The 27,763-nt window shown below is 41.6% G+C and overlaps 1 protein-coding gene across 15 annotated transcripts in view; it reads right to left on the reverse strand.

The window, feature by feature from the left end:
- Fhod3 (formin homology 2 domain containing 3) overlaps positions 1 to 27,763 on the reverse strand; it is a 497,386-nt gene that overhangs the window by 407,360 nt on the left and 62,263 nt on the right. For all 15 annotated transcript variants that reach the window (XM_087189308.1, XM_087189306.1, XM_087189305.1 and 12 more), the window contains exon 3: positions 17,649 to 17,713. In XM_087189308.1, the coding sequence (XP_087045434.1) occupies positions 17,649 to 17,713 (65 nt within the window). The remainder of the gene's footprint in view (positions 1 to 17,648; positions 17,714 to 27,763) is intronic.

The following is a 27,763-nucleotide window of genomic DNA, read 5'->3' on the forward strand; positions in this document are numbered from 1 at the left end:
ATGGAAAGCTACTAGCAGAACAGAAGCTGGGAGGACAGGACCTGTGGCATCATCTCAGACTTATCCCGTGAGGTGTGATGATGACCAAACATCCCTTTTTCAAAGGTCATCTGAAGACTAGGGAGATTAAGGGAACTATCCAAGCTCACCTCTGCTGAGATGTAGAACCAGGGCTCAATACATCCACGTCTGACTTCAAACCCTTGGTTTCTAGGACCTTGCTAAGATGCAGGACATGCCCATCCCTTGTGGCTGGAGGCCTTGCATTTGTCCTAATTCCAGTTCCCAGGATTTGCCATTATCCACAGCAACATCTGCTTTAGGACCCTCCCACCACTGCAAAGAAGTGTTCATGACTGCCCTGTCCTGGCTGAGGGCCCTTTGGACTCCAGGCACTCCCAAGTACCCCTGAAGACACAGAGACCCCAGAACTTGTCTAAGAAAAGACCAACCTTTGGCAAATGGCCCTACCTATTCTCTACCCCCCAAAAGTGGGGACACTTTTCAGTCAGGCACCAGGTACCCCTACAGTGTCCCCACTGGGTAGCTCTCAATACACTGAAGGTCTGCACTCAGTAACTATGAATATACACCTCCCACAGTGTTGGCCGCATCCTGTGAAACCCTGCTTTGAACTCATGGGAGGACACTCCCGCAATGAAACAGAGCCTTGACTAGTGACTACCATCTGAGGTCTCAGGCTCTCTGGTCTCCAGTTCCTAGTTTCCCATCACACGGGCAACAACCACTTTCTGGTGAATATTCACAGACTATTTCAAGGCAAGCGCAAAGACAGTTAAGGCAGTGTCACTTTCTTCCAGACAGGTGAACTCTGTCCTCCCAAGTTGGTTTAATCCACAAATTGCCCACTACTGATCCATGTGTTATTTTCCCACAAAAGTTTGCAATCAGTTTTTCCATAAATTCCTTCTATGTAGTTACACCAGGTCCCAGAGTTTAATAGTTTAATAACTCCCTACTCCCATTTTCTCCCTGAAATACTGCAAGGAGCAGAGAAACACACCAGGTATAACACAGCCAGTGCAGTGTGGTACACGTAGGTCCTCTGCTAGATAGGGAGCGTTCTTAAATCAGGACTGCTGCCACACCCTCATCTCAAAACCATCTGTTCATTTCCTCAAGTCACAGAGATCAGAGTTCGATGTCTCCAGTAGCTTTTGTTATATTACTCAAAAACAAAGTTTATCAAAAAAATACAAGGTAAACAGACAGAACTCAGCACAACAATAGGGCAAAACCTCAGCCTCCTCTCAAACAGCAAGCACCCAGGACAGCTGGCTGTACACCACAAATAGTGTGCCATTTAATTTTAGAATTCATTCCCTATCTTTGACCTTGAAATACTCTGGTCTTAAAAAGAGCAAATCTCAAGGCACCTCCAATTTTCACTGTTTGGAGCCACACTCCTCCAAGCCAAAATTGGTGCAAGGGGAAGGAAGCAGGAGCAGCTGCCTATCATGTCCACATGAACACGGGGACATAGCTCACCTGTACAGGCTGCTGGACCAGGAAGCCCCAGACCTGCAGGAGCAGGGCTGAGCTAAAACACCACATCTCCAGCTCCTGTACCCAGTCTGTGGAGAACCTCTTCATGACAACGCTACTCGGGGCAGTAAATAACACTGCTCTTTCCCTCCTGAGCCCAGAACCACAGAAGAAAACAGGTGGGCAGAGGAAAGCTTACTCCATCTGCTGCCAGACAGTTTCTGGGCCATTCTGCAAAGAATTACTGACCCATTATGGGGGCAGGCTGCTCACGCATAGCTGATCGTAGATTTTGAGGGCCCTCAGAATGGACAGTCACTGAAGAAGGAGGGGCTTGTCACCTGCTTACCTTTCTCCTAAGTTTACCCTCTTTCTCAGGCAGGATTGATGAGAAGTGTAGCAAGGCCACAAGTGTCCTCCATGGGAGACAAGGGGAATTCCATGCTCTCTGCCAACAAGAAAAGCAGGCCACAAGGTTCCCCTGAGGTAAACCCCCAGGAGAGGAAAATGAAAATTGATATCCAATCATCTTACAGATTAGGTAGAGAGAACTCATTTTTAAAAATCAGTGCTCCAGAAAAGGCCAATAGTGTGTAAGTTCATTCAGAAGTAAGGAAGTGGGAACAATGTAGGACTGTCATAGGCTGTGATTGTTAATCTTGATTGTCAACTTAACTGTATGGAGAGACAGGGAATTAGGGAATTAGTAAGGCATGCTTCTGGGTGGGTCTATGGGCATGCTTCCAGAGTTATTAAACTTTCCAAACACATGTGAACAGCAAACTGAGGGGACCACTGCCCTGAACTGGATGGTGGCACCATCCAGCACACTGGGAACCTAGATGGAACAAAAGCAGATTAAGAAGCCCACAAGCATAGGCTTGCTCTCCCTCGGCTTCCCAGAGGCCACCAAGTGAGCAGCTTTCCTCCACCAAGCAATTCTGCCATGATGTTTCTGCCTCATCACAAGCCTAAAAGCAATGGAGCCAGGTAACCATGTACTAAAACCTCTGAAATCATGAGCCAAAATATACCTTCCCTTCTCTGAGTTGTTATTCTCAGGTATTTTTCAGAGCAATGAAAAGCTAACTAACAGAGGCCAAAAGCCCAGACTCAGCTGTGTGGATGGGGAAAAGCATCAATTGTAGGACGACTACTATTACCGTTAAACCTAAAAATCATATTCTGACACTGCACACAGAAGAATCCTGTGCATTCCTCAGAAATTAACTGGCATAGGACCAGTGATAGAAACCACGATAATTATCCTTATTAAAGTACCACAAGTGTGGGAAGGGGAGGAGAAGGGGGTAAATTCTTCAGTTCTTGAATCTGGGAGTATTCACCTCCTGCAGGATAAAGAAGAAGAAAAGGAATGCACTTGGAGGAACCAGCTGTCTACTTCACTCTGACTTCCCAGCCCTTCCAATGGGGCTGAATTATAGCCCCAAGAATGCAGTCTGCCCATTTTCTGTTTATAGATTAGAAACAATGGACCTTGGAAATAGCTTCAGGTGTTGGGTTTTGTTTTCTTGTTTCGCTTGGATCTTATGTCCACTTCAACTTCAGAATCAGGGCAAAGTCACAAAGACAAGATCTGCTACAGCATTAGAAGGATAGAAATATGGGGTATAATCAGTATCTGTGAGCAAATATGAGGTGTGATCAAAACATACAATGAATGTTTACATTAAAACGTATTTATCACAGTAAAAGACACATTGCCATTAATCTTCCTCACAATACTCCCTTTCACTTTGAACACACTTATGCTATTGCTCTTGCCACTTTCTGAAGCAGTTCTGGAAGCCCTCCTTCATGAATATCTTTAGTCAGACTGTTATGGCTGCCTCAATGTCCCGAATCAATTCAAAATGTTTATCTTTTGTTATGGCTTGTGTCTAGATGCCCTCCCAAAGCCTCATGTAGTCATAGGTGGGGCTTTTTCAGAGGTGGCTGGATCTACAGTGTGTGACTGTGTGATGCTGCAGTTGATTTGTTGTGCAATGCTAGGCTCAAGGGCACTAGGAGGTAAGGGTGTGAATGCTACCCACGCTAAGTAGTCTGGATAAGATAAAAAGGGCAGAAAGATGATGTTAAGGTCTCTTGCTTGTTGCTTTTGCTATCTTCTGCCCACCATGAACTTTTCTCTGCAAAGCCACACTGCCTTGGAGCCAGCCAGTTATAGACTGAAACCTTTACAAACTTTGAGCTAAATAAACCTTTCTTCCCTTAGCTTGTGTGTTTTGAATATTTTGTCTCAGCAATGAAAAAAGTAACTAAGACATCTTTCATGGTCATTTTGGTTTTGGGAAAGAGCCAGAAATCACATGGCACCAGATCCAGTGAATAAGGTAGATAAAGACACACAGTAATGTTTTTTTCAAGATTGCCTTTCTGTTGGATGACACTCAAAATTAGCATTCATTAGGGCTGGGAATTTAGCTCAGTGGTTCTGTTGCCTGGCTCACAAGCCCAGGGTCCCAAGTTCGATCCCCAGTACCAAAAACAACAACAAAAAAAAAATTAGCATTCACTATATTTTTTATCACACCTCTGGAAGACACTCACGAAAGACTTCCAAAACTCCTTCAGAAAGTGGCAAGAACAACAAGATAAGTGTGTCCAAAGGGAAAGGGAATATTTTGAGGGGAATTAATGGTAATTTATCTTTTATTATAGTAAATTTGTTTTAGTTTAAACACTCACCATACATTTCAATTACACCCCATATCCTTGGAGAAAAAAATCCCCAAAAGGCAAAAACAGTAAAGGAAAGGCCCTACATAAGTATACTTTTAAAAAGAGACAAAAAATGGCCCTACTGAGGTCCCGAGTCACGTGGAAGGTGCCAAATCACCCCGCTGCAGACAGGCAGCCACCTGGTTCCACACTACAAAGATGCAGAGGACATGAGACCAAGGTACTGAGTCCCGCTGCTCCGGGCGAGAGGTAGGGGCTTCTGAGCCACCATCCCACTGCTCCTGGTCCAGAGGAAGGGGCTTACTGATCACCATCCCTCCCGCTGCTCCCAGCCCAGAGGAAAGGGCTTTTGGGCCACCTTCTGTCCCGCTGCTCCCGGCCCAGAGGAAGGGGCTTCCAGGCCACCATCCCTCCCACCACTCCCGGCCCACAGGTAGGGGCTTCTGAGGCGCCATCCCACTGCTCCTGGTCCAGAGGAAGGGGCTTACTGATCACCATCCCTCCTGCTGCTCCCAGCCCAGAGGAAAGGGCTTTTGGGCCACCTTCTGTCCCGCTGCTCCCAGCCCAGAGGAAGGGGCTTCCAGGCCACCATCCCTCCCACCACTCCCGGCCCACAGGTAGGGGCTTCTGAGGCGCCATCCCACTGCTCCTGGTCCAGAGGAAGGGGCTTCCTGGCTACCATCCCTCCTGCTGCTTCCAGCCCACAGGAAAGGATTTTTGGGCCACCATCCCTACCACTGCTCCCAGCCCCCGTCCCACCTCTCCCAGCTCAGAGGAGGTAATCCGTGAAGGCACTAACAGCCCCCTGCCCCAGTCGAAATAAGAAAACATGTAAATAAGTCTTAAAACCAGACTTCCAGATCACCTACAGCAACCCCAAAGGGAAATGAGATGGAACACTCTGATACTCAACCACCTGGACCCACTGAACTGGCAACAAAAGGGGATCTGGAAAAAATGAAAACAGAAATAATTTCTCAGATAACAGGAGAAATTGTGCCCCTAGTGCAAGACATGACTAATAAATCTAGAGAGGAGCTCAGGAACATGATGGAATCCCAACATAAGAAACAAATGGAATCCATAAAACACATGCAAATAGATTTCCAGGACATGAAAAACTCCATTGAAAGTCTACACACCAGAATGAGCCGATGTGAGGACAGAATTTCAGATATAAAAGATAAGATTGCAATTAGTGACCAGGAAAAGAAAAATTGCTTCCAAATTGTAAGGGAACATGAGAAATCAATCCAGCAGCTGCTAGATGATGCAAAGAAGAATAACATAAGACTGATTGGGCTCAATGAAGAAACAGGAGAGAGTGGAGATGACATAAAAAAATCTCTTCACAGAAATAATGGCAGAAAACTTCCCAAGCAGGGGAAAAGAGCTTGACATACAGATAAGTGAGGCATATAGGACTCCAAATAGCCTTGATCAAAAAACATCTACTCACAGGCATATAATTGTTAAGATTCCAGAAACTCAACAGAAGAACAAAGTTCTCCAAGCAGAGAAAAGAAACAAATCACATACAAAGGAAAGCCCATCAGAATCACAGCAGACCTCTCAACACAAACCATCAAGGCAAGAAGAGCTTGGAGTGACATATTCCAAGCCCTAAAAGAAAACAGCCTCCAAACCAGACTGATGTACCCTGCAAAACTATCTTTCAAAATGGATGGAGAAATAAGATACTTTCATGACAAAGAGCACCTTAGAAACTTCCTGAATACCAAACCAGCACTCCAAAGAATTTTACACAATATCCTAGGAACAGTCATTAAGGATCACAACCCCAGGAAGCAAGGCAGAATGAACTCATCTGGCATGACAAGAAATTAAATGGAAAGGGGGAGAACCCAACAAAAAGAAAAAGTCATGGCAATGACAAGTCAATAGGTTTCAGTTATAACCATCAATGTTAATGGTCTCACTTCACCAATCAAAAGAAATAGACTTGCAGAATGGGTCAAGAAGCAAAGTCCAACAATATGCTGCATACAAGAAACACACTTAATTCAAAAGGAAACTCATAGACTGAAAGTTAAAGGGTGGAAAACAATACTCCATGCAACAGGAACCCGAAAAAAAGCAGGAGTAGCTATCCTCTTTGCAGATCAAGTAGATTTCAAACCAACACTGACTAAGAGAGACGAAGGAGGACACTACACCCTTGTAAAGGGAAGAATCCAAGAGGAAGAGATGACAATCATAAATATCTATACACCAAACACTAGTGCACCCAACTATATAAAACAAATACTAACGGACATGAAAAGTCATATATGCACTAATACAATTGTAGTGGGGGAGCTCAACACCCCACTGTCACAAATAGATAGATCAACTAGACTAAAAATAAGTAATGAAATACTAGAACTCAATCAAACTCTTGAACAAATGAACTTAACAGATGTTTACAGAGTATTCCACCCCACAAAATCAGAAAACACATTCTTCTCAGCTGCACATGGGTCATTCTCCAAAATAGACCACATACTCACAAATAGAACATGTTTAAGTAAGTGCAAAGGAATTGAAGTTATCCCCTGTATATATTATCAGACCACAGTGAGATGAAATTCGAGATCCATAGTAAAAGAAACTCAAAAACTTTCATAAACACGTGGAAATTGAACAACACACTTCTGAATAACCAATGGGTCACAGAGGAAATTAAAGAAGAAATCAGAAAGTTCTTTCAATTAAATGACAATGATAATACAACATATCGGAATCTATGGGACACAATGAAAGCAGTCTTACGAGGGAAATTCATAGGAGTGAATACGCATATTAGGAAAACAGAACGAGCCCAATTAAACAACCTGATGCTGCACCTCAAGCTTCTAGAAAAAGAAGAGCAGGACAACCCCAAAGCTCATACAAGGGAGGAAATTATAAAGATCGAGGAGAAATCAATGCAATGGAGACTAAAAGAACGATACAAAAAAATCAATGAAGCCAAGAGTTGGTTCTTCGAAAGAATCAACAAAATTGACAAATCTTGAGCCAACTTTGTCAGAAAAAGGAAAAAAAAGGCCCAAATCCATGCAATTAGGAATGAAAAGGGTGAAATTACAACAGACCCAGCAGAAATCCAGAGGATCATCAATACCTACTTCCAGAACCTATACGCCAATAAGATGGACAACACAGAAGAAATGGACAGATTCCTAGATACATATGAATGACCAAAGTTGAACGAAGAAGACCTAAAAATTCTGAACAACCCAATATCAACCAATGAAATTGAAAATGTAATTAAAAACTTATCAACTAAGAAAAGCCCGGGCCCTGATGGCTTCACTGCTGAATTCTACAAGACATTTAGAGAGGAACTGCTGTCACTACTGTTTAAACTCTTCAATGAAATTGAAAGGGAAGCAATACTCCCAAATTCATTCCTGGAAGCAAGCATCACCTTGATCCCCAAAGCAGAGAAAGACCCAGCCGAAAAAGAGAACTATAGGCCAATCTCACTAATGAACATAGATGCAAAAATCCTTAATAAGATAATGGCAAACAGAATGCAGAAGATCATCAAGAAGATCATACACCCTGACCAAGTGGGATTCATCTCAGGGATGCAGGGATGGTTCAATATACACAAATCAATCAATGTAATACACTATATCAATAGAGCCAAGGACAAAAACCATATGATTATCTCCATAGATGCAGAAAAAGCATTTGGCAAAATCCAACATGCATTTATGATAAAAATCCTACAAAAAATTGGAATAGATGGTCTCTACCTCAAATTGATAGAAACCATCTATGAAAAACCAACAGCCAATATCATACTAAATGGTCAAAAACTGAACTCCTTCACACTCAAATCAGGAACAAGACAAGGATGTCCACTATCACCACTCTTGCTCAATATAGTTCTAGAAACATTAGCCATGGCAATTAGACAAGAGAAAGAAATAAAAGGAATAAAGATAGGTAATGAAGAAGTCAAATTGTCATTATTTGCAGATGACATGATACTCTATATAGAAGACCCCAAGAACTCCACCAAAAGTCTTCTAGACTTAATAACCAAATTCAGTCAAGTAGCTGGTTACAAGGTCAACACACAAAAATCAATAGCTTTCCTCTACACAAATGGCAGACTTACTGAGAGAGAAATAGGGCAAATAATTCCTTTCACAATAGCATCCAAAAAACTGAAATACCTAGGAATCATCCTAATGAAAGAAATCAAAGACCTCGTCTCTGAAAACTATGGCACTTTGAAAAGAGAGATTGAAGATGATATCAGAAAATGGACAGACATCCCCTGCTCCTGGGTAGGAAGGATTAATAGAGTGAAAATGGCCATACTTCCAAAACTGCTATATAGATTTAATGCAATTTCAATTGAGATCCCAGCACCATACTTCATGGACCTTGAGAAAACAATCCAAAAATTCATTTGGAACAAGAAGAGACCCAGAATAGCAAAAGCAATTCTAGATAACAGAGACATGGCAGGGAGTATCACAATCCCCAACCTGCAACTATACTACAAAGCTACTGTGATAAAAACAGCATGGTACTGGCAAAGAAACAGACCTGAGGACCAGTGGAACAGATTAGAAGATGCAGAAAACAACGCCAGACACACTCAGACATCTCATCTTCGATAAAGGAACCAAACACCCTCACTGGAGGAAAGATAGCCTCTTTAATAAATGGTGCTGGAAAAATTGGGCTTCAACTTGCCAAAGATTAAAACTAGACCTTTATCTCTCACCATGCACTAAACTAAAATCAAAATGGATTAAAGATCTAAATATTAAAATAGAAACTCTGAACCAGTTGGAACAGAGGTTAGGTAGAACCCTTGAAGACATTGGTGTAGGAAAAGATTTTATGAACAAAACCTCAGTTGCCCGTGAACTAGCACAAACAATCAACAAGTGGGATCTCTTCTTATTAAAAAGCTTCTGCACAGCAAGAGAAACCACCAGCAGTGTGAAGAGACAACCCACAACGTGGGAAAAAATCTTCACCTGCTCTTCCTCAGATAAAGGTCTACTATCTCGAATCTATAAAGAACTTAAAAAGATCAGACCTCCCAAATTTAAAGACCCAATCCAAAAATGGGCATCTGAAATGAACAGACATTTCTCAGAGAAGGAAGCAGAAATAGTGTGAGACTGAACAATAGTTACTCCATTTTGTAATAGGGCCCCAACTTGTCTGCTTCTGTTACAGATCACCAGATAGACACTGAGTTCCAGGGCTGTGCTTGTTGTTGTGCCAGGAAGGTCTGTTGTGTGTGTAGTGTTCCGTCATGCTTGCCCAACTCCATATCTGAAGGTCTGTTTTATCCCTCTCCTCTGCTTTTGTATTTCTGCTTGCCAACTTCCCTCTAACATCTCCTATAAAAGGATCTCAGGCTCTGAGCCTCTTGCCTCTCTAAGCTTGGAGCTTGGAGAGTACCGTCTGACCAGACTAATAAAGGTCTGTTTTACAACTTGTCCGGTGTGTTCCCTCCTGGGTGATCTTTGCTGTAGTCAGCTCCTCAGAGCGTTTGGTAAGGCCCACGGTCTTACAATAGCAAATAAATACATGAAAAAATGTTCAACATCACTGGTCATTCGAGAGATGCAAATGAAAACAACGCTGAGATTCCACTTCCCTCCAGAAAGAATGGCTGCTATCATGAAATCAACCAATAACAAATGCTGGCAGGGCTCTGGGGAAAGAGGAACCCTGCTCCACTGCTGGTGGGAGTATAGACTGATGCAAGCACTGTGGAAATCAGTATGGACATACCTCAAAGAAGTAGGACTGGAAGTCCCATTTGACCCTGCTATTCCCCTGCTGGGGATCTTCCCCAAAGAATTAAAAGAATCATTCCACAGTGATATATGTGCACCCATGTTCATAGCACCACAGTTTGTAATAGCTAAAACTTGGAAACAGCCCAAATGCCCATCAACTGGAGACTGGATAAAGAAAATGTGGTTTTTTTATAAAATGGAGTACTACTCAGCCATAAAAATGAGAAATTAGAGACATTTATACCTAAGTGGATGCACACTGAGGCGATACTCTTAAGTAAAATAAATAGGACACACGTGTAAATACCGAATAGTTTCTCTGGTGTGAGAAACTGAAAGTGTAAATAAGGACTAAATGTATAATAGGTAGTGTGAAATAGGAAGAAAAGGGGCAAAGGGGAAGGAAGTGGGAGGGCTAGGGGAAAGGACAGAAGGGAATAGGATTAATATGAGAAAATGGAAAAATAGGAACAAAATCTTTGTAAATAGGGAGGAATGGAGGGGTTGAAGTGAGAGATGTGCAAGGATGAAAGATGGGAACCAAGAGAGACTATGTAAAGGTGCAAATTTCCACTGATGAATGTCATTATATTGTATACCTAAAATGTACCCATGATTAGAATGAATAATCGATAATGTAAAATAGGGAGAAAAGGTCCAAAGGGGTAGGGGTAGTGGGAGGTGCAGGGGAAAGGAAAGAAGGGAAAGGAAAAATGCTGAGAAATGGAAAAAATGGAAATGAAGTCTTTGTAAATAGGGAAGGGTGGAAGGGGTGAAGGGAGGGCTAGGAATGGGGAAAAAATAAGAACCAAGATGCTTTATGTAAAGGTACAATTCCCAATGAGAAATGTAATTGTGTTGTATACCTACAATGTGCCAATAAAAGAATTTAACAAAAAAAAAGATATTTAGATATTTTGGCAGCACTTCTCAGGCTTCTCGAACCAGAAGGGCAACCTCAGGCCCTGCCATTCTATATCTATAGAAGGGCTAAAGAGGGCATCAAATGGCCTCACAAGAGGAGCAGCAGGCCAAGGCAGGGAGCACCTGTCAAGAAATCCACAGACTATCTTAGTCCCAGGCGTCCCAGCCCTGAGACAACAAGAAAATGCCTTAGCATTTGTGGGCCACCTTTCCCAGCCCCTGTGCAGCTCAGAAGGGTAGTGAAGGGCCATGAAACCACGGATGGGGAAAATTCAAACAACAAATATGAATCAGTGATCAGGGTCCCCGCAAATTTCTTTAAAAATGACTCAGGTAAGCTATCAGGATTTCTTTTGAGCTTATTGGTAGAGTTCCTTTCAAATTAATGAATTTTGTCCCAATTTACCACTTTTAAAATATTTGTAGATACAGTCATTTAACTTAGTGTTATTAAACCAAGCAATGCATCTAGAATCGAGTCTTCTGAAAAGGTAACAAATGACTAAACATGGGCAGTGTGTCTTGCATTATTATTCCTTGTCACTGTTTCTGGCGCACACTCTCACAACCAGTACTAAGATTACAGAGAAATCATGTCACTTCCAGGAACAATTAACAGAATTTTATGGGGTGTTTTTTCAATTATGATAACAAACCAATTGACAAAAACTTTTACATTTTTTTTTGCTGTGTCACTGTCACTGTAGTTTATAATCTTGTGATGGCAGCACTTATAAAAAATTCTCTAATGCCATTTTCCCCTTTAAATTAAACCTTAAACTGCTTGCATATTCTGTTTAGCCTTCCCCAAGCTAAAATACTTCCCATTTGGTATTTCTAACAACAACAATGGATAAAATGCCCAAATATCCCGCAGAAACCCATTTCCTAACTCTCTCCATAAGATATGAACATCACATTGATGCATACAAAATCTAGAAACCATCAGATTAATGAGACATCTGCAAGGATCCATCCTCCTTTTGAACTCCCACACTCTTAATGGCAAAATTTCCAGCAACAAAAAGCATTTTGTTTCCTGACACAGACTCTGATTGTTCAGTAACAAAAATGAAGTTGTCCCTTTATGGGGACAACCATGGCCATAGAGAGCTGGTCACTAGCACTTGCTTTGCACTGCACAGGCAGCCAGGCTTGCAAGGGTAAAGCGTTTGCACAGTTTAGTAGCACAGCAGTCACTTGAGAGCACAGAGTCTTCCTTACCAGGGGTTATAGCAAAAGATTTTTCTGGATAGCAACTTTGCAGTCTAACTATCAGCATGTGGTTGTAAGCTGCTAACACATACCTTGTACACACCTGCTATGGGTATCCCTACCAATAGGACTACATTCTTTATCACCAATTTTTTTGCTAGAATTTTGTGTTCCTTTTTAAGTGAGCAGGATATAAATTATTAGAATGGTGCAAAGCAAGAACACTAATAATGGTTCAAAAGTAATGCTCAAATGCTGTCATCCAACATCTTAAGATCTTTAGAAATTAAAGGTAACTAAGTCCTGAGAAGCAATAAGCAATTTAAATAAGTAAAACTGGCGGGGCAGGGGGACACTAAGGGCACAAACATGAAACAAAGCTGCCATAAAAGGCCGTCAATTCACATGTGTCCACATCTATGTTTCTTTTCTTGGTCTGTTCAGTTCCCATAGCTGACCAGAGTTTTTGGCCATACCCAGATGGTGCTCATGCTACTTGTCTCACAGGTGGGTGTCTCCTTTTCTTTATTCATTCCTTGCATTTACATTTACCTGCATGTGTGCATATGCTGGAACTAGGCTTTAAATTCATTTTCTTATTGCTCTTCCCATTTATGAGAACTCATTCCTTACCTATGTATCATAAAATTATAGCATTGGTGGAAAGATGTGTGACACAACTGAACTGTCAACAGCATTTCAAAACTAGACTCTCACATGAGGTAACAAACCTGGTAATATGTTTTACATCCCTCACATATCCTTTCTGCCACCCTTTTTGGGGGGTGGGTGGGATTGGAGGGGCAATCTGCCAATCACAGTCTAATGATAAGACATAGGGAGGTGGCCACCCACAGAGTGAAGAGAGGATGGTAGGCTGACCTGCCTCAGAAATCTTCTCCCCCCGTCAAAACCCAAGGGACTTCTAGACACATGGACATTCTGTGGGACCTGTGACAGATTGATAGGAGACAAATAATGTGAGATAATTATCTGAATAATCCACAGAGCTTGCTTTTACATAGAACATAGAGCCATAGGCAGAACTGAGTCCACAAACTTGATGGAGTATACAAGGGACCAAGTTTTAAAAAAATAAATAAATAAAAGTACCAAACACTGGAAGTCTCCTGCAGGGTAGACATTCAGGATTTCAAAACCAAGTTGGCCTTGTATTAGGGCTATGGCCAATCATGTAGGGACCTCTGCAAGAAGACAAATACCTAGGCCTCTGTTGCTACACCACACCACAAAGACATAAGCACCACCTCCATCACCACTAAGAAAAGCTAACTTAGAATCCTTTTCCACTAAGACTACGCACAGCGTTGGGCTCCTGCTGAACACCTTACCCCAAAGAGCCACCTCCCCTCAATCAGCTGGCATATGAAATGAAATCCCTCAGTCACTCTTGCCCTAGAAGGCTCCTACTGAAGAGATGCACCATTTGCAATCAACTTCTTTGCTTTAACAGTACTAAAATACAAAGCACATAGCTGCACAACTTAGTTTGCAAGAAGAAAATGCTTTGCACTTATGTATCGATGCCTCTTTCTGTCAATGTTTCTGTTGTTGGAAACTGACTGCTTTTCTGCATCAATGGGTGATGCAGCCTTCTTTCATTCCTTTATTTCCTTTAAAAGTGGTCTTTTTCTCTGTGACTTGACTTTTGAGCAAAAGACTAATCTCATACAGAGATTAGTTACTTCAGCCACCTCACCAGCTTCTCCCTACCCCATCTCTGTCTTCATGGGCAGAACTCACTATCACATAGGTTTTGAGAAAAATGCCTCTAAGAACCTTGCCCCAAGCTGTTCTTTCAGAGCTGCAAGCCTAAATGGCACTTTGGAATCTTTACTCTGCTCTTTAACACAATGCTGAATCTTTATAAGCACAGGCCTTCAGGATCCCAGGGAATTAATCAACAAGATTTATTCTCTTAGTGAGAGACAGGATTGACTTCAGAAAACTGAAGCACATAGATTTGAAGGCAAATAAAAATGCCTTCCAAGTCAGCTAGTAGAAAACATTCACATACTAGTTTTGGATCCTAACAACTTTGACCTTTTCCTTTTTTATATATATACCCTAGATTCCATTCTTTACCCAACAATTCTTTGGCCTCATTTTACTTCATGATGAGATTTAGTCATCAAAGCCAGATGGCCCTCTGAATTTTTTTTGGTGTCAAATAGGATCACTGGCAGGGATCAAAACACTTATTTTTTCTACTAACCTCATAAAATGAAGACTTCTTGGGCCTATCAGAATTTTTTATTCATATCTGTAAGTTCATGCCCACAATAGGACCATCAATAATTTTATTTCTTTAAGGGATGGTTAGATGAAGAAGGCAAGCTATACATTATTTGCTACAATATGTTATATCAAGTGTTCGTATTAAAAATTTACAGAGAAAAAAATTACAATAGAGAGGAGCATAAAGGTACAAAAGCCTAAGGTTTCTCTTTGTACCAAAATCTCATTCCAATCTCCTGCCAAATGCATCAGAATTGTTGCATTATCAAAAAGACCTATCTCAGCTGCGGGCTGTGACCATCAAAGCAGAGCCCCTGTGGTCTTCATTTTCATGAGGTTTTCTGGGCTGCTAACCATGAAGACTCCACTCCACGCTCATCCCAATGGGTGCAGGGTTCCAAAGCTAATACTGGAGAAGTCCAAAAGCATGTCATCTCCAATACATCAACATGCAGTCCTGGATCCTAAACATTCCTATACTTAATAAAGACAGAAATTTTGAGAGGGAAGAGAGTGTAGGGTGAGGGGAACATTTTGGAGAAACTGACCTGATAATGTTTTAAGCAAATCCTGATTCTGGATTTTTTCAGGCCAACTGTGGGTGGAAAGTCAAGTCTTTGGAGGTGTTGCACATAACACTAGGCCCATGACAACAGCTGCTCTGTACAAAACCCGAAATAATTCACCTGTGTCTCAGTAATCTTAAAAAGAAACAAAGGCTCAACTGATGTAAAAACTGCTTTTTTTCCCCCTTTGTCATGTTTTCCTTTGTCATTTAAACTGGAGATCATTCAGGTTTGTTTTTTTTTAATACCAAAGAAATAACATCTAATATTGCTGCTTGGAGAGGGAAAGACTAAGTTACAATGGGAGGAGGTACTTCATAAACATGATGCATACATTCCATTTTCTATACAAAAATCAAAGGATATTATTTAGTGATATTACAATAAATCTATTCCAGATCTTGCCAATAGTAGAAAATAGAGTGAGAAAGAAGAGGGTTGGTTTTTAACGCAAAGGAAAAACTGCCTTCTTGGGTGTTAATTTACATAGTGAAGCCCTCTCATATGACATACTCAGGCCCAAGGAAATAGATGGTAGAAAGCTGATTAAAGCAGAAAATCCTCTAAAAACAATACACCTTAACACGCTATTTTAACTGACAGCTATGGTGACAAATATCATGATGCACCTATAGTGAGGCACAAACAGTTCTCTGAGTAAGAGTTACTAACCAGAATCCCTGTGGACCTTTTTTTATAAAAATAATGTGGTCTGTGATTTCCAATCTCAGTTTCTTTGAAGTTAAGCAAGAATAAAGACACTTGTCAAGAGTAGAATCCTAGATTTCTATGATATTCCTCTTCCTTTTATAGTTATCATAACCCACTTACATGGCCATAAATGCCTTTGTAATGACTAATTTTGAGTCTTTTCCAAAATATTCAATGAATTTTCAAAGACCTAGCAACTTTTGATACACATATTTCATGAGTTTATAAAATCTAAGTACCATTTCATTAAATTGCATAATTCCCATAACCAGTGCATTGACATGAAGAGGTTTAGGAGCAAATACCAAAGAGGTTTGGGAACGAACACATTGGCTACATCAGCAACCACTTTAATCCCTGGGGCAGGAAGGCAGAAGTGGGCAGGTTCAGTGTGAGCTCAGGTAGCTGCAGCAATCAGCATGCCAAGGGACAAGCATGCATTTTACATATATTACACGGGACTACAGGATACAGAAGTTAATGCAGCAAGTCAGTAATATGGAAAACCTCTGGCACATTAAAGTACATACCTCAATAGAGTTTTCTTAAAAACAGTTCATTCAGACTTTGATCTGGTCCACTTTAGTGAAGTTTGCTTTCCACTGCCTTTCTATTCCTAGGAAATGCCAACTCTTACGTCCTAAATCTCTAATGGCTGTCAGCTATATTTCAATGTGAACTTCAATAGCATCCACTGCATGTTACGTGCCTGGATTTGTTCTAGATTTAGGATGAGGGTAGAGGGAAGTTTGTCCAGATATATATATATAGTAACTGGAAATATGAAACTGGTCAGAAAAGAGAAACTGACTAAAATACAACCTGGTGCCCATGTAGAGGTTACAGTCACTCAGTGCTACTAGCAATTGTGTGGTAGAATTGTCAGTGTTGGCTGTTAGGTCCTATGGACCTTACTGTGCTTCCAGAAACATTATAGACCCTCCCAAAACCCTGACATACCAGGCCCCTGAGGATTATAATTCACCTATGGAATCATTCTCTGGCCACAGAGACAAAAGTTGTCACTCAACACACTTAATACCTCAAAATTCATACCAAATGCAGTAAAATGACACAGATTTCTTTCCACATCCAGCTGCTTCCCAACCCATCCCTGGCTTCCAACAGAGAAGGAGGGACTAGAAACCATTCCTTTCACTCCACCCATAAAACCACACTCCAGATGCAGAGTAGGGTTCAATGGGATGATTTATATTCTTCTAATAAGAGGCCTGAATGATGACCACAGAAAATATTAAATGAAAACAAATTTCACAGATGTGAAATATTTCTATGTATAAAGTAAATTTTGTTTCCTTTTTTTCTTTCTATATTACATTCTTACTTCAACTTGGCCCAATGCCACGAAGAACCCAGGCCACAGTGTTAGGGACAATTCACATGAGGTTGTCCATTAGTGTAAGCCATCAGTGTTCTGCCATGGAACTGATGTCTGGAGGCGGCAAAACCTATGGCCATAGGAATGGCCTCAAGTGGTGTCCCTGAGTCACAGCAGGCAACCTATACTGAACAAGTACATCTCCTCCCTCTCCCTTAACACCAGTTTGCCTCCACATGTGCCCCTACCTTTCACTGACCCAAGATTTCCTTTCAATCACCTGCACTTGGAGCCTGACATCACTTCCCCATAGCAGGCTTCACAGAACCACCAGGAGGCACATGAAGGATCACTCAACAGGTGAGAGGCTCACATGGGTGACATCCCAAGAAGAACCCCATCTCTCCACCACTGCCATAAAGAACCTCCAAGGCAATCTGTCTTATCGTGTGCTCTAGTCATTGCCCAAAGAACAAAGGAAACTAGCAAGAAATGGGTCTTCAAAAATTATTCCCAGAAATGGCTTCACAATGTCTCTAAGGGCCTTGCCCAGTGAGAAAGCACAACCACTATAGCAATGGCTTTTCTCACTGTGTGCTTGATCACTGGGTGAACAGCCCTGATGTAAATGTCACTCACCAATGCAGGCATGGACCCTCACAGACAGCTGTGTCCTCAGGATGATGCTGTGCTTCTTGCCCCGCCTGAGGGAGACAGGAAACAAACAACAAAGAGTTAGAGGAGTCAGCAAAGATACCCAATGCTGCCAATCAACATGAAGTTTCTGACACACCCACCCAAAAGAGGCTCCAAATCAGCAGGGACCAAAACAGAGCAAGAATCTATCCTGAAATAATGCAACTTCACTGAGCATCAAGAAAACAAAATAAAGTTTGACTTTGTTGGATTGGCATAAACATTTTATTGCCAAGGCCCATCAACTAGTTCCATCCTCAGAATTTGCTGGTAGTCATGACTGACCATGTTGGGAAAATTTTTAAATCTGGGCCTGTGAAGTGAAATGCCTGGAATGTAACAACATAGTCTGCTTGACTATTCCCAGGGCTATTTTTATTATTTCTGTATAGGAAATGGGAACATGTCTTAGGGCAACTGGAAAGAGATGCTCTGCTGTGCATCAATTCAAGGCTGTCATGGCTTTTGTCTTATAACCTTACAGGAAGTCAGGAGTCAATAAAGAATGTTTATAACCTCTTTATTGTCAGCTATGCCAATTTATGCCACCTTGCTCAGAAAGATAAAGGGGCCTTTCCAATTCTACTCTTGCTAGGGTCCAGCTTCGTGCAGAGAAAGACTGAAGTGCAGAGCGGTTGGTAAGAAAGAGGAAGCATGAGACCTAGCTATGTGCAGGTAACAGGTCTTTGAGGCTTAGAGACACAGGGAACCCAGGAAACAAAGGTTAAACACAGCCAGGATTCAGCATGGCAGCAGGCAGCATGGTGGTTCTGTGGCTGGATTCCCTTTCCCATCCTCCTCTCTGCTTGCCAGGGCTTAATGTGTAACAGAATCTGGCAGTGCCTTCCTGCTTCCTGGTCTGTGGTTGTGTTAGGAGGAAGGTGACACAGAGCTCACTGAGGATCACTATTAAAGTTATGAATTCGCAATAACTGTACCAATTATATTTTATTCTTGAGACAAGATTAGTGCAGCATGTGTGGTTTAAACAAATTTTTTTTGGTTTAAACAATTTTTTAAAAATTCTTTTAAAGGGAAAAGGAAAACCAATTGCATAGTCCTAGAAAAGTAAGCAGCAGCCTTCAGCCCAGCCTAGAAAAGTAAGCAGCAGCCTTCAGCCCAGCAGGTGCTTATAGGTGGAGAATCTATACTCAGATTCCCTTCAAATTGCAATGAGACTTCTGTTTTCCTTTTGCTTCTCATTTGTTTTACATGTTGCATGTCCCAGGCATTAGTCTTTAAAAGCTTAAAACAAATACACAACACCTGACCTATCTGCAGAGGACAGGTTTGAGATTTTTATAAACAAAGATTTCCGCAAAATTACTCACAAAAAATCTTTAAAATACTGATGACATTCTTCCAACTCTTATGATCATACTATGAAAAAAATTACAATTAAGCATGTTGAACTGAATTATCCAACTGCTTTTTGTTTAACATGCCAAGGAAAGGTTTTGGGAGATAGAGGTCAGCAGCCACCAGGGATGTGATCTCACCTAAGGACAAGCAGGAACCACACTGAGAGCAGAGAAGCAATATATCCCCACTGGGGGCCACCCTACTATTAGAAACAGGAAGTCAGGGCCAGGGATTTAGCTCAGTGGTTCCGGCACCTCACATACACAAGGTCCTGAGTTCAATCACTGGTACCACCCCCCCCCCCAAAAAAAGAAAAGAAAAAAAAAAGAAACAAGAAGTCAGTCCTCCAACTTTGAGAGTTATCTGTAATTCACCTCATCAGCAGTTACAGGTCAACAGTAAACATCAAATGAATAGCAGATGAAGTATGTGTTATGGATGACCAGGGAGCAAAGCATGAAATGGCCAGGGAAAGTGCTTCTGAATGTCCCAAGTTCTGCAGAATTTCAGAAAGGATCCACTGGTCCCCACTATTCAGATCTTCAAAAAGTTACAAAGTTGCATCCTAAGTGATGCTTGTTTTCCCACAGAACTCTCTATTCCTGCAGTAAGCATGGAGGGCAGCCACATTGCAATTTCAAGCCCCTGAATAAAGCTGAGATGTATTTCTGGGGAAGTCAAAGAAGGTCTGTCATTCTGATGGGGCCATCCTTCCCAGACTTGTGTGCTGAGAAACCAGGCAATAGGTTTAGTTACACTAAACCCTGATGGAATTTAAGACAGCATAGAACAAAAAAGCCTATTTTTTCAGTTATTTTTTCAGTTATTTTTCTTCTGCTTCAATATTCACTATCCATTCTTGTCTGCCCCTGGGTACAAAATCCTACAATTTAAAAAACCTGTGTGGAACAGAAAGCCAAGGGCCATGAAGGTAGATTGGGGTGAGGAGGCCAGCAATGAGGCCCCTGATCCCAGGGCCTCAGTGCAAAGGAAGGAACCTGCCAAGGCCTTGGAAGGAATAAAAAAAAAGATTCTAGTGTTCAGCTTTCAGGGAAACTGTATAACTGTAATAGTGAAACCTAGTGAAAAGGCACATAAAAAACCTAAGATGGGAAAATCTAAGAAAATCTTGGCAAACCAGAAGATGCAATACGCAAAAATAATACCACAGGACCATTAACAGTTGGGATCTAAAATGCCACCCCTCCAAGGCTTATTGTGTTGAAGGGTTGGTTACCAGCTTATGGGTTTGGGGATCTAATTGGATGAGGGCTCTGACTTCATCAGTGGATCAATCCATTGATGGATTCATAATTTGCTGACATTTTGTGGTTCTAGGGATTGAACCTAGAGCCTCAAGCATGCTAGGCAAGTGTTCTAACCACAGTTATATCCCCAGCCCTTAATGGCATTATTGGGAGGTGACAGAAATAGGAGGTAGGGCCTTAGTTGAAGGAAGTAGGTCATGGGGGCATGCCCTTGAGGACTTTATCTTATCCTCAGCTTCTTCCTCTCCGATTCTATTTTCTGCTTCCAGTCACCATAAGGTGAGAAGTTATGCCCCACTACACCATTCTGCCATGATGTTCTGCCTCATCACTGGCCCAAAAACAATGGGGCCAGTAAACTGTGGACTGAAGCCTCTGAAATTGTGTCAAAATAAATTGTTCTTCCTATGTTTTTCCCAGGTACTTTGTCACAATAACAAAAAGTTGACACAAGAACCAAGTAAAGTTTATCCTAAGTATTCAACAATAATATCAAGAAGTCAATATCCCCTGACATACATAATTCTTAAATGTTTAAGATGGGTACAAATAGACAGTGGATGTAAATTATAAGCTCACTTCAAATCTGACAGCTTCCCTCCCTCTACCATTATATTTTCTAATTGTCCAGTGCAGACATATTTGGAGGAATTTTGATTTTTATGTTTTTTATTTGTTTTTACAAGTATCTATCTCAACACCATCATTGATTCTAAAGTCTTTTTGTTTTTTGGCTTCTGTAAGGGAAATAATCATATTATCTGTTTAAAAACAATCCTTACCTTTCCAATACATATGTCCTTTGCTTCTGCTTTATGGCTACAACATTTAGAGGAAAATTAAACAATCATAGGATTATTTGAGATAGTCATCTTCAATGGGATACCATGTCACCTTGCATTCACAAAGTGGTAATCACAGTTGTTAACATCTATGAAATGTTTATCATGTGCCAGATGGGTACTTTATACAGATTTAGTCTTTAAAAAAAATTCCCAGGATAGATAACACTGTGATCATTTTAAAGATAAGAAAACTGAGGCCCAGAAAAGTTAAACATAGTTGAAGTCATACCACTAGAAAATGACAAAGTCTAGACTCAGTTCAGGCAGTCTGACCCCAGAGGCCACACTCCTGTCACCTCCCTACAGCTGCCTCTCTTCATTCCCTCATTCCACCCACTTACTGGTGCCTACTATGGCCTGGACGGGCACAAAATACACACTGCATTAAGACAGGAACACAAATCCTACCTACAGCTGTAGTCCACCGGTTGTCCTACAGATTTCAGACTCAAGACGACAACATCACTTCCTACCTAAATTTCTGGCCTGCTGGAAATCTCACACTTGCCACTCCTAAAAACTGCACAAGCCAATTCCTTCAAAATAAACCTACTTCCAGATAGACAGATTAGCTTGATAGATGGGCAGGTAGATAAATAGCCTACTGGTTCTGTTTCTCTAGAGAACTCCAATACAAACTTTGGTATGTGACTTTGTGAAAATGTCATGTCCCAGAAATGCAATCAGTGGGAAGCTGTCACTGGGCACCCATTGCAAGCACCCTTGTGGTTCGCGCTCCCCAAGATTGGCCTCCAGGAGCTGTTTCCTAGCTGCTATACCTCCAAGCCACCCTTTTGCAGCAGAGTAAAATGTACCAAGTGCCAGAATCCACTGACTCAGTGACAAAAGCAATTCGGTGTGACCTGAAACTCCCCAGGGAGAACCAGATTCCTCTCTTATCACCACAGCCACTGCCAGGGAACCATCGCCAGCTCCTAAATTCAGCTACTCTCTATCTGCAGCTCACACCCAAGGCCAATGCTACCCCAGTGACAGATCTATCTAAAATAGATGCATGAGTCAAGGAGACTCCAATCAAAGCACTTGTGCCAGGGACATGCTGGGACTATTGCTAAACTTCCTACAACTTCCTAGCTTCTCATAAAATACAAGTTTCTCCTACAGTGATACCTATGACCTTGGGGGAAAAAGATCTGGTGTAGCACATTCACAACAGGGCCATAACCATATGTCTTGCTGCTGGGTGGCTTGAACCACCGGAAGTACATGCATGACTGTCCTATCAGCCGGCTTTTTATTAATTTTAATTAGCAAAAAAATAATAAAAGTTATTAGATCCATTTGTACCAGCAGTGGTACATGCATGTACCATCAGTGAGCAAGTCGATGTGAATGTGTTAACCAACGAAAGCTCAGAGAAACGTGTACTTCCATTCTATCCCTGTCTCTCAAGAGCACATTTTTGCAGTAATATTATGATAAAAGCAAGGCCTTGTCACAATAGGAACCAGGATTTACATGATTTTGAGTGGTACAGAACCGAAGGCTTGAGCACTTTTTCTTGCAACAAACAGAATTGATCTCCTACCTTATGCCCATTATTCCTCCAGTCACATTAGAAGAAGTAACTTATTATTTTAGTCAAGGGCAGAAGTAAGTGTTTAACCATCCTGCAGAAATGGACTGGGACCCCCTCAGCAGTTGCCCCAGGAATATAAAGCTCTTGCTAAGCTTTGAGAGCTGGAAAATCCAACCAGCACTCTGCCTCGGGGATAAAGGGATAAAGGAAGATGTGAACCCGTCTTTAGCTGGTAAAAGGATAGTGCTAGCTAAGATTAATTTGCTCAGAAGCATAAAGTCCAAGTGATAGGGCCAGCTACCATTACATTCATCTCCAGATACATTCTGGTCTTTCTTAATAGACTATGGTGGTAGAAAATAAACTCTGATGCCATCTGTGTGCTCTTCAACACATTAATTAACCTCTCTAAGCCTCATCTTGTCTGCAAAATGGGATAAAAACAATCTCTACTTTTTCCTCAGGGCTGGGGATTCAGTCAATCCAAGCAACATGGTAGTGACACACTTGGTATTTGATAAATGCCAGGCATTAAGCAATATTGTGTGTGGTTCTTTCAGCCACTTCCTCCCCCTTTCCATTTCTGTCTCTATGTCTGGCTATCCTCTGTCCCTCTGTACATGTGCCTCTTCATTTTGGTCTGCCTTTTCTCATTGTTCCCACTTCTCTCATTTTTCCTTTTATTCTTGTCCCTCTCTTTACTGAACATTGAGGAATCTACCACAATGATCTATTTGTTACTGATACTCTTTCCTGTTCCTCAAAACACAAGAGATGTAACATTTGAACTCTCTCAGTAGATTCTACTAATGTCTGTCCCCGCAGCCTTGGATGTACTGCTCTCTGAGGACTGAGTCACCTGCTATAATTGCAAAGCTTAAGAGTCCCTAGATGCACAAGGGACCATTAGGAAGTGCCCTGCGGTATGGTCATGGGACCAAAGCAAGCATGAAGCCTGTACACTTGAGCTCTGCCTCCAGTATGCCTTCTCAGAGAGCCCACCAGCAGGCCCTGGCTGTTTCTTTCCACTATCCCCACGTGTGCAATATCCTTCCATCACTAAAGCTGGGACTTCTCTCTGCACCCAGCTCAACCTCTGTCACCAGCTCAGCATCTCTCTTCCATGGTTATTCCCTGACATATTTTTAAGCTTTGACAAGGTACAATTTAGAGGTCGTGACATCCACCTATTTTGAGGATATAGCTCACCAATTACTGGTATATTTACAGAGTTGTACAGCCATCACCAAAATCTAATTTTTAAACAGTTCACCATCCATAAAAGAAACTGCAGGCACATTACAGACACTCCTATTTACACCCAACCCTAGGCAACCACCAGTTCCCTTTTTTCTTTAGATTCACCTTTCCTGGACATTCCATTTAAAAGGAATTATACAATGTGTCACCTGTTGTGTCTGGTTTCTTTCACTTAATGTTTTTAACCTCATCCAATGGCTTCTCAGCCTTTTGGCTAAGATCAAGTGTAACCTCATCCATGTTGTGACATGTATCCATATTTCATTTCTTTCACTGCCGAATAACATTCCATTTTACATACACTACACATCTCCTTAGGTGATGGACACTGGAGTTATTTCCACTTTGAGGCTGTTACAAGTACAAATTTGTATAGAGGCAAATATTTTCTCTCTTCAGTATATATCTAGAGGTAGAAATGTTGAGCTATATAGTAATTCTTTGTTCAACATTTTAAGAAATCATCAGAGTATTTTCCAAAGCAACTCCACTACTTTACATCCTCACCAGCTATGTCTGAGGACTCCAATTTCTCCATATCTTTTTCGACACATGTCTTGTCATTTTGATCCTAGACATCCAAGTAGGTGTGGAATGGCAACTCACTGTACATTTTATTTAAATTTCTCTTATGAGCTACAATGGCAAGCATCATTTCATGTGCTTACTTGCCATTTGCCTATTTCGTTTGGAGAAATGTGTACTCAAAACCCTTTCTCCTTTTTTTAATTGGGTTATCTTTTTATTATTGATTTGCAAGTAGTCTTTATACATTCTGGATATAATTCCTTTATCACATACATAACTTACAGATATTTGCTTCCATTCTCTTATGTTTTCACTTTATTATGTCTTTTGAGATGCGAAGTTTTTGGGTGCTGTGGTGGTGGTGGTGGTCCAGCACTAGAAATTGAACCCAGGGCCTTCACACTGAACTACGTCTCCAGCTCTTTTTTATTTTGACACAGTATCTCATTAAGTCTCAAAGTTCCCCAGGTTGAGCTTCATCTTGCCATCCTCCTGCCTTAGCATTCCAGAGTGCCAGAATTACAAGCATGTACCACCATGCCTGGCTAAAACTTTTCTAACTTTAATGAACTCTAATTTGTTTCTTCTTTCATTACTTGTGCTTTTGGTATACCACCTAAGAGACTACTGCCTAATCCAAGGTCATGAAGACTAACCCCTCTTCTCTTCTAAGACTCTTCTTACATTTGGTCTATGATCCATTTTTAGTTCATTTATGTGTATGTTGTGAGGTCTCCAACATCCTGTCTCACATTCCTTGCCTTCACATTCAGGTCTCCCTGAAAGAGAAGCTTTTGTTCAACCCAGGCACAGCTCCCTAGCAATCCTGCTGCCTCCTCTTTATCCCCCCACTCTTCTATTTCCACTCTGTCAAGGACACCCTGAATCTCTTCCTTGTTACACCCCTGGCTTTGTGATATGCTCAATCTCAACTGCCCATTCTCTGAAATCTCCCTCCTTGCTGTGGCAACCACTGCTGGTTACCTACCAATTCCTGTGTTCCGCTTCTGCATTATAAAAAGAACATAAATTTTGGGAGGGATAACAATGTACATTTCCCCATATGGCAAGTGCTCATCAGTGAGCTGTAGGTGGAAATTGCTGATGGAGCTTCTGGAAGCTTTATAAAGGGGATAAACCCAGCCAGTACCAACATTTACTTTTCATCCTTCCCATCAGGGCCACTAGCTTATAGCAATAGAGGGAAAAGACTGGCTGAATACAAACCCACAATGCATCATGTGACCATAGCCTGAATACTGGCCAGTCACATGTGAGTACAAGTCAGGTCCACAAGGAATAAGCATGCACTCCCTTTGTCCCTTTCCCTTCTCCTAGGAGCTGGGATACAGGTAAGATGGTAAGAACTAGAGCAGCCACCGTGGACCCAGTCCTTATTTTGAGCATACAATAGCTGCTTTACTTGTCCCAAAGAGGACTGCCTACATTTGGACTCTTATACAGGAAATGAACTTATTTTAACTGCCACATTTTGGGATTTCTTGGGTTGCAAAAGAGAAAGCTGTACCCTAACCAATACATGCCTTCTTGCTTTGATGTGATGCTACAGGGGGGAGGAGCCATAATGTAACTATGACAAAGCATGAAAGATAAGAGCCAGGCTCTATGGATGGCAGAGCAGAAAGATAGATAAGCCTGGGTTTTAGGAGTATCACGAAATCAACATAATGTCCTTGAAACTCCCTAATTATCCACTATTTTCTTAAAGTTCTTTAAGGCTTACAAAAAAAATTGCATGGAAAGTAGACACACCTCCCATATAACTTCACTCCCCCTTCACACAGGTTTCACTAACGTCCTGCATTAGTGTGGCTACATTTGTTACAACAGACGAACCAATTATTAAGTCCACAGTTTATGTTAAGGTTCACTCTGCATTAAACAGAACTAGGAGTTTTTCAAAAATGCATAATGTTCTGTATCCAACACTATAACAAGATACATTCCCTTAAAAATCCCTGTGACTCACCTTTCTGTCTATCCCTATCCAGAGATTATCCCTAATCTCTGGCAACCACTGACCTTTTTACTGTCTCCACAGTTTTGCTTCCTCAGAAAGTCATGTGATTGGAATCATACTGTGCATTAGCTTTTTCACAGTTCACAATATGGATTTGTATCCTCTGTGTCTTTTCTAGCACAACTGCTCATTTCTTTTCATCACTGAATAACAAGTCCTTATTTTATGGATATAGTACAGTTAATTCGCCTACTGAAGGATATTTTGGTTGCTTCCAAGTTTTAGCAATTAGCAGTAATGCTGCTGTAAACATCCATGTACAAGTTTTGGTGTGGCTGTAAGTTTTCAACTCATTTGGTTACATACCCAGAAGCATGACTGCTGAATCACACAGTAAATCTATTGCACTTTGTAAGAAATGATTACTGTCCTTCCAAAGTGCCTGTGTTGTTTTGCATCCCCACCAGCAATGAATAAGAGTCCTGTCATTCTGCATCCTCACCAGCATTTGATATTGGCAGGGCTTGGAGTTTAGCCATCTAATTGGTGTGTATTGGTGTACTGTTTTAATTTTGCAGTTCCCTAATAATGTATGATGATGAGCATCTTTCCAGCCTTTGGCTGATATGTGTTTTACAAATATTTTCTCCCTGTCTGTGACTTGTATTTTCATCTTCTTAATATCCACTTTCTTCATGATAAAAATAAACTTATGAAAAATTTAAGCCACTGTTGCCTGGGTTCCTTGTTACAAGTACCCAACCTCAACCACTTACTGAAGCACAGTGCTTGGTTACCATTTCACTGGGTCACCCAGATGCTGCCACCTGGATAACTGCAAACTCTTTGGCCTCTACTGACAGATCCTGGTCATGGCACCTCACACTGCAGCTGTCCCTCAGGGATGAGACCTCCAGACTCAGTAGAATCCTTCTCTAAGGAATCTCTCCCAAACTCTCTAGTCCTTGATGCATCTCACTGGGGTCCCAAGCCAACATTCCTCACGGGCCACCCCACACCTTGACTTTGGCTTGCCATAACCTCACATTAACATGCATAAATACTTCCCCCAGAATTGTCCCTACTCCACAGTTTCACTGCTTGTCTAAGTAGCCCCCCAGTCTGCATAACCTCTACCTAACATCACATGCCCACTCCACTCTGCTGCTTCCCTCTATACAAGCCAGGACCTCAGGACCTCAGGACCTTGGCTCCAATTCCCTCTCCTCCCCACACTGATTCAGCCACCAGGTTTATGCTCCTTAGGTCACTCT

This window comes from Heterocephalus glaber, unplaced genomic scaffold (genome assembly GCF_053883595.1).
Source record: "Heterocephalus glaber isolate CG9 unplaced genomic scaffold, H.glaber_assembly_v1.0 deba00000331, whole genome shotgun sequence".
In the NCBI taxonomy this organism is placed as follows: Eukaryota; Metazoa; Chordata; class Mammalia; order Rodentia; family Bathyergidae; genus Heterocephalus; species Heterocephalus glaber.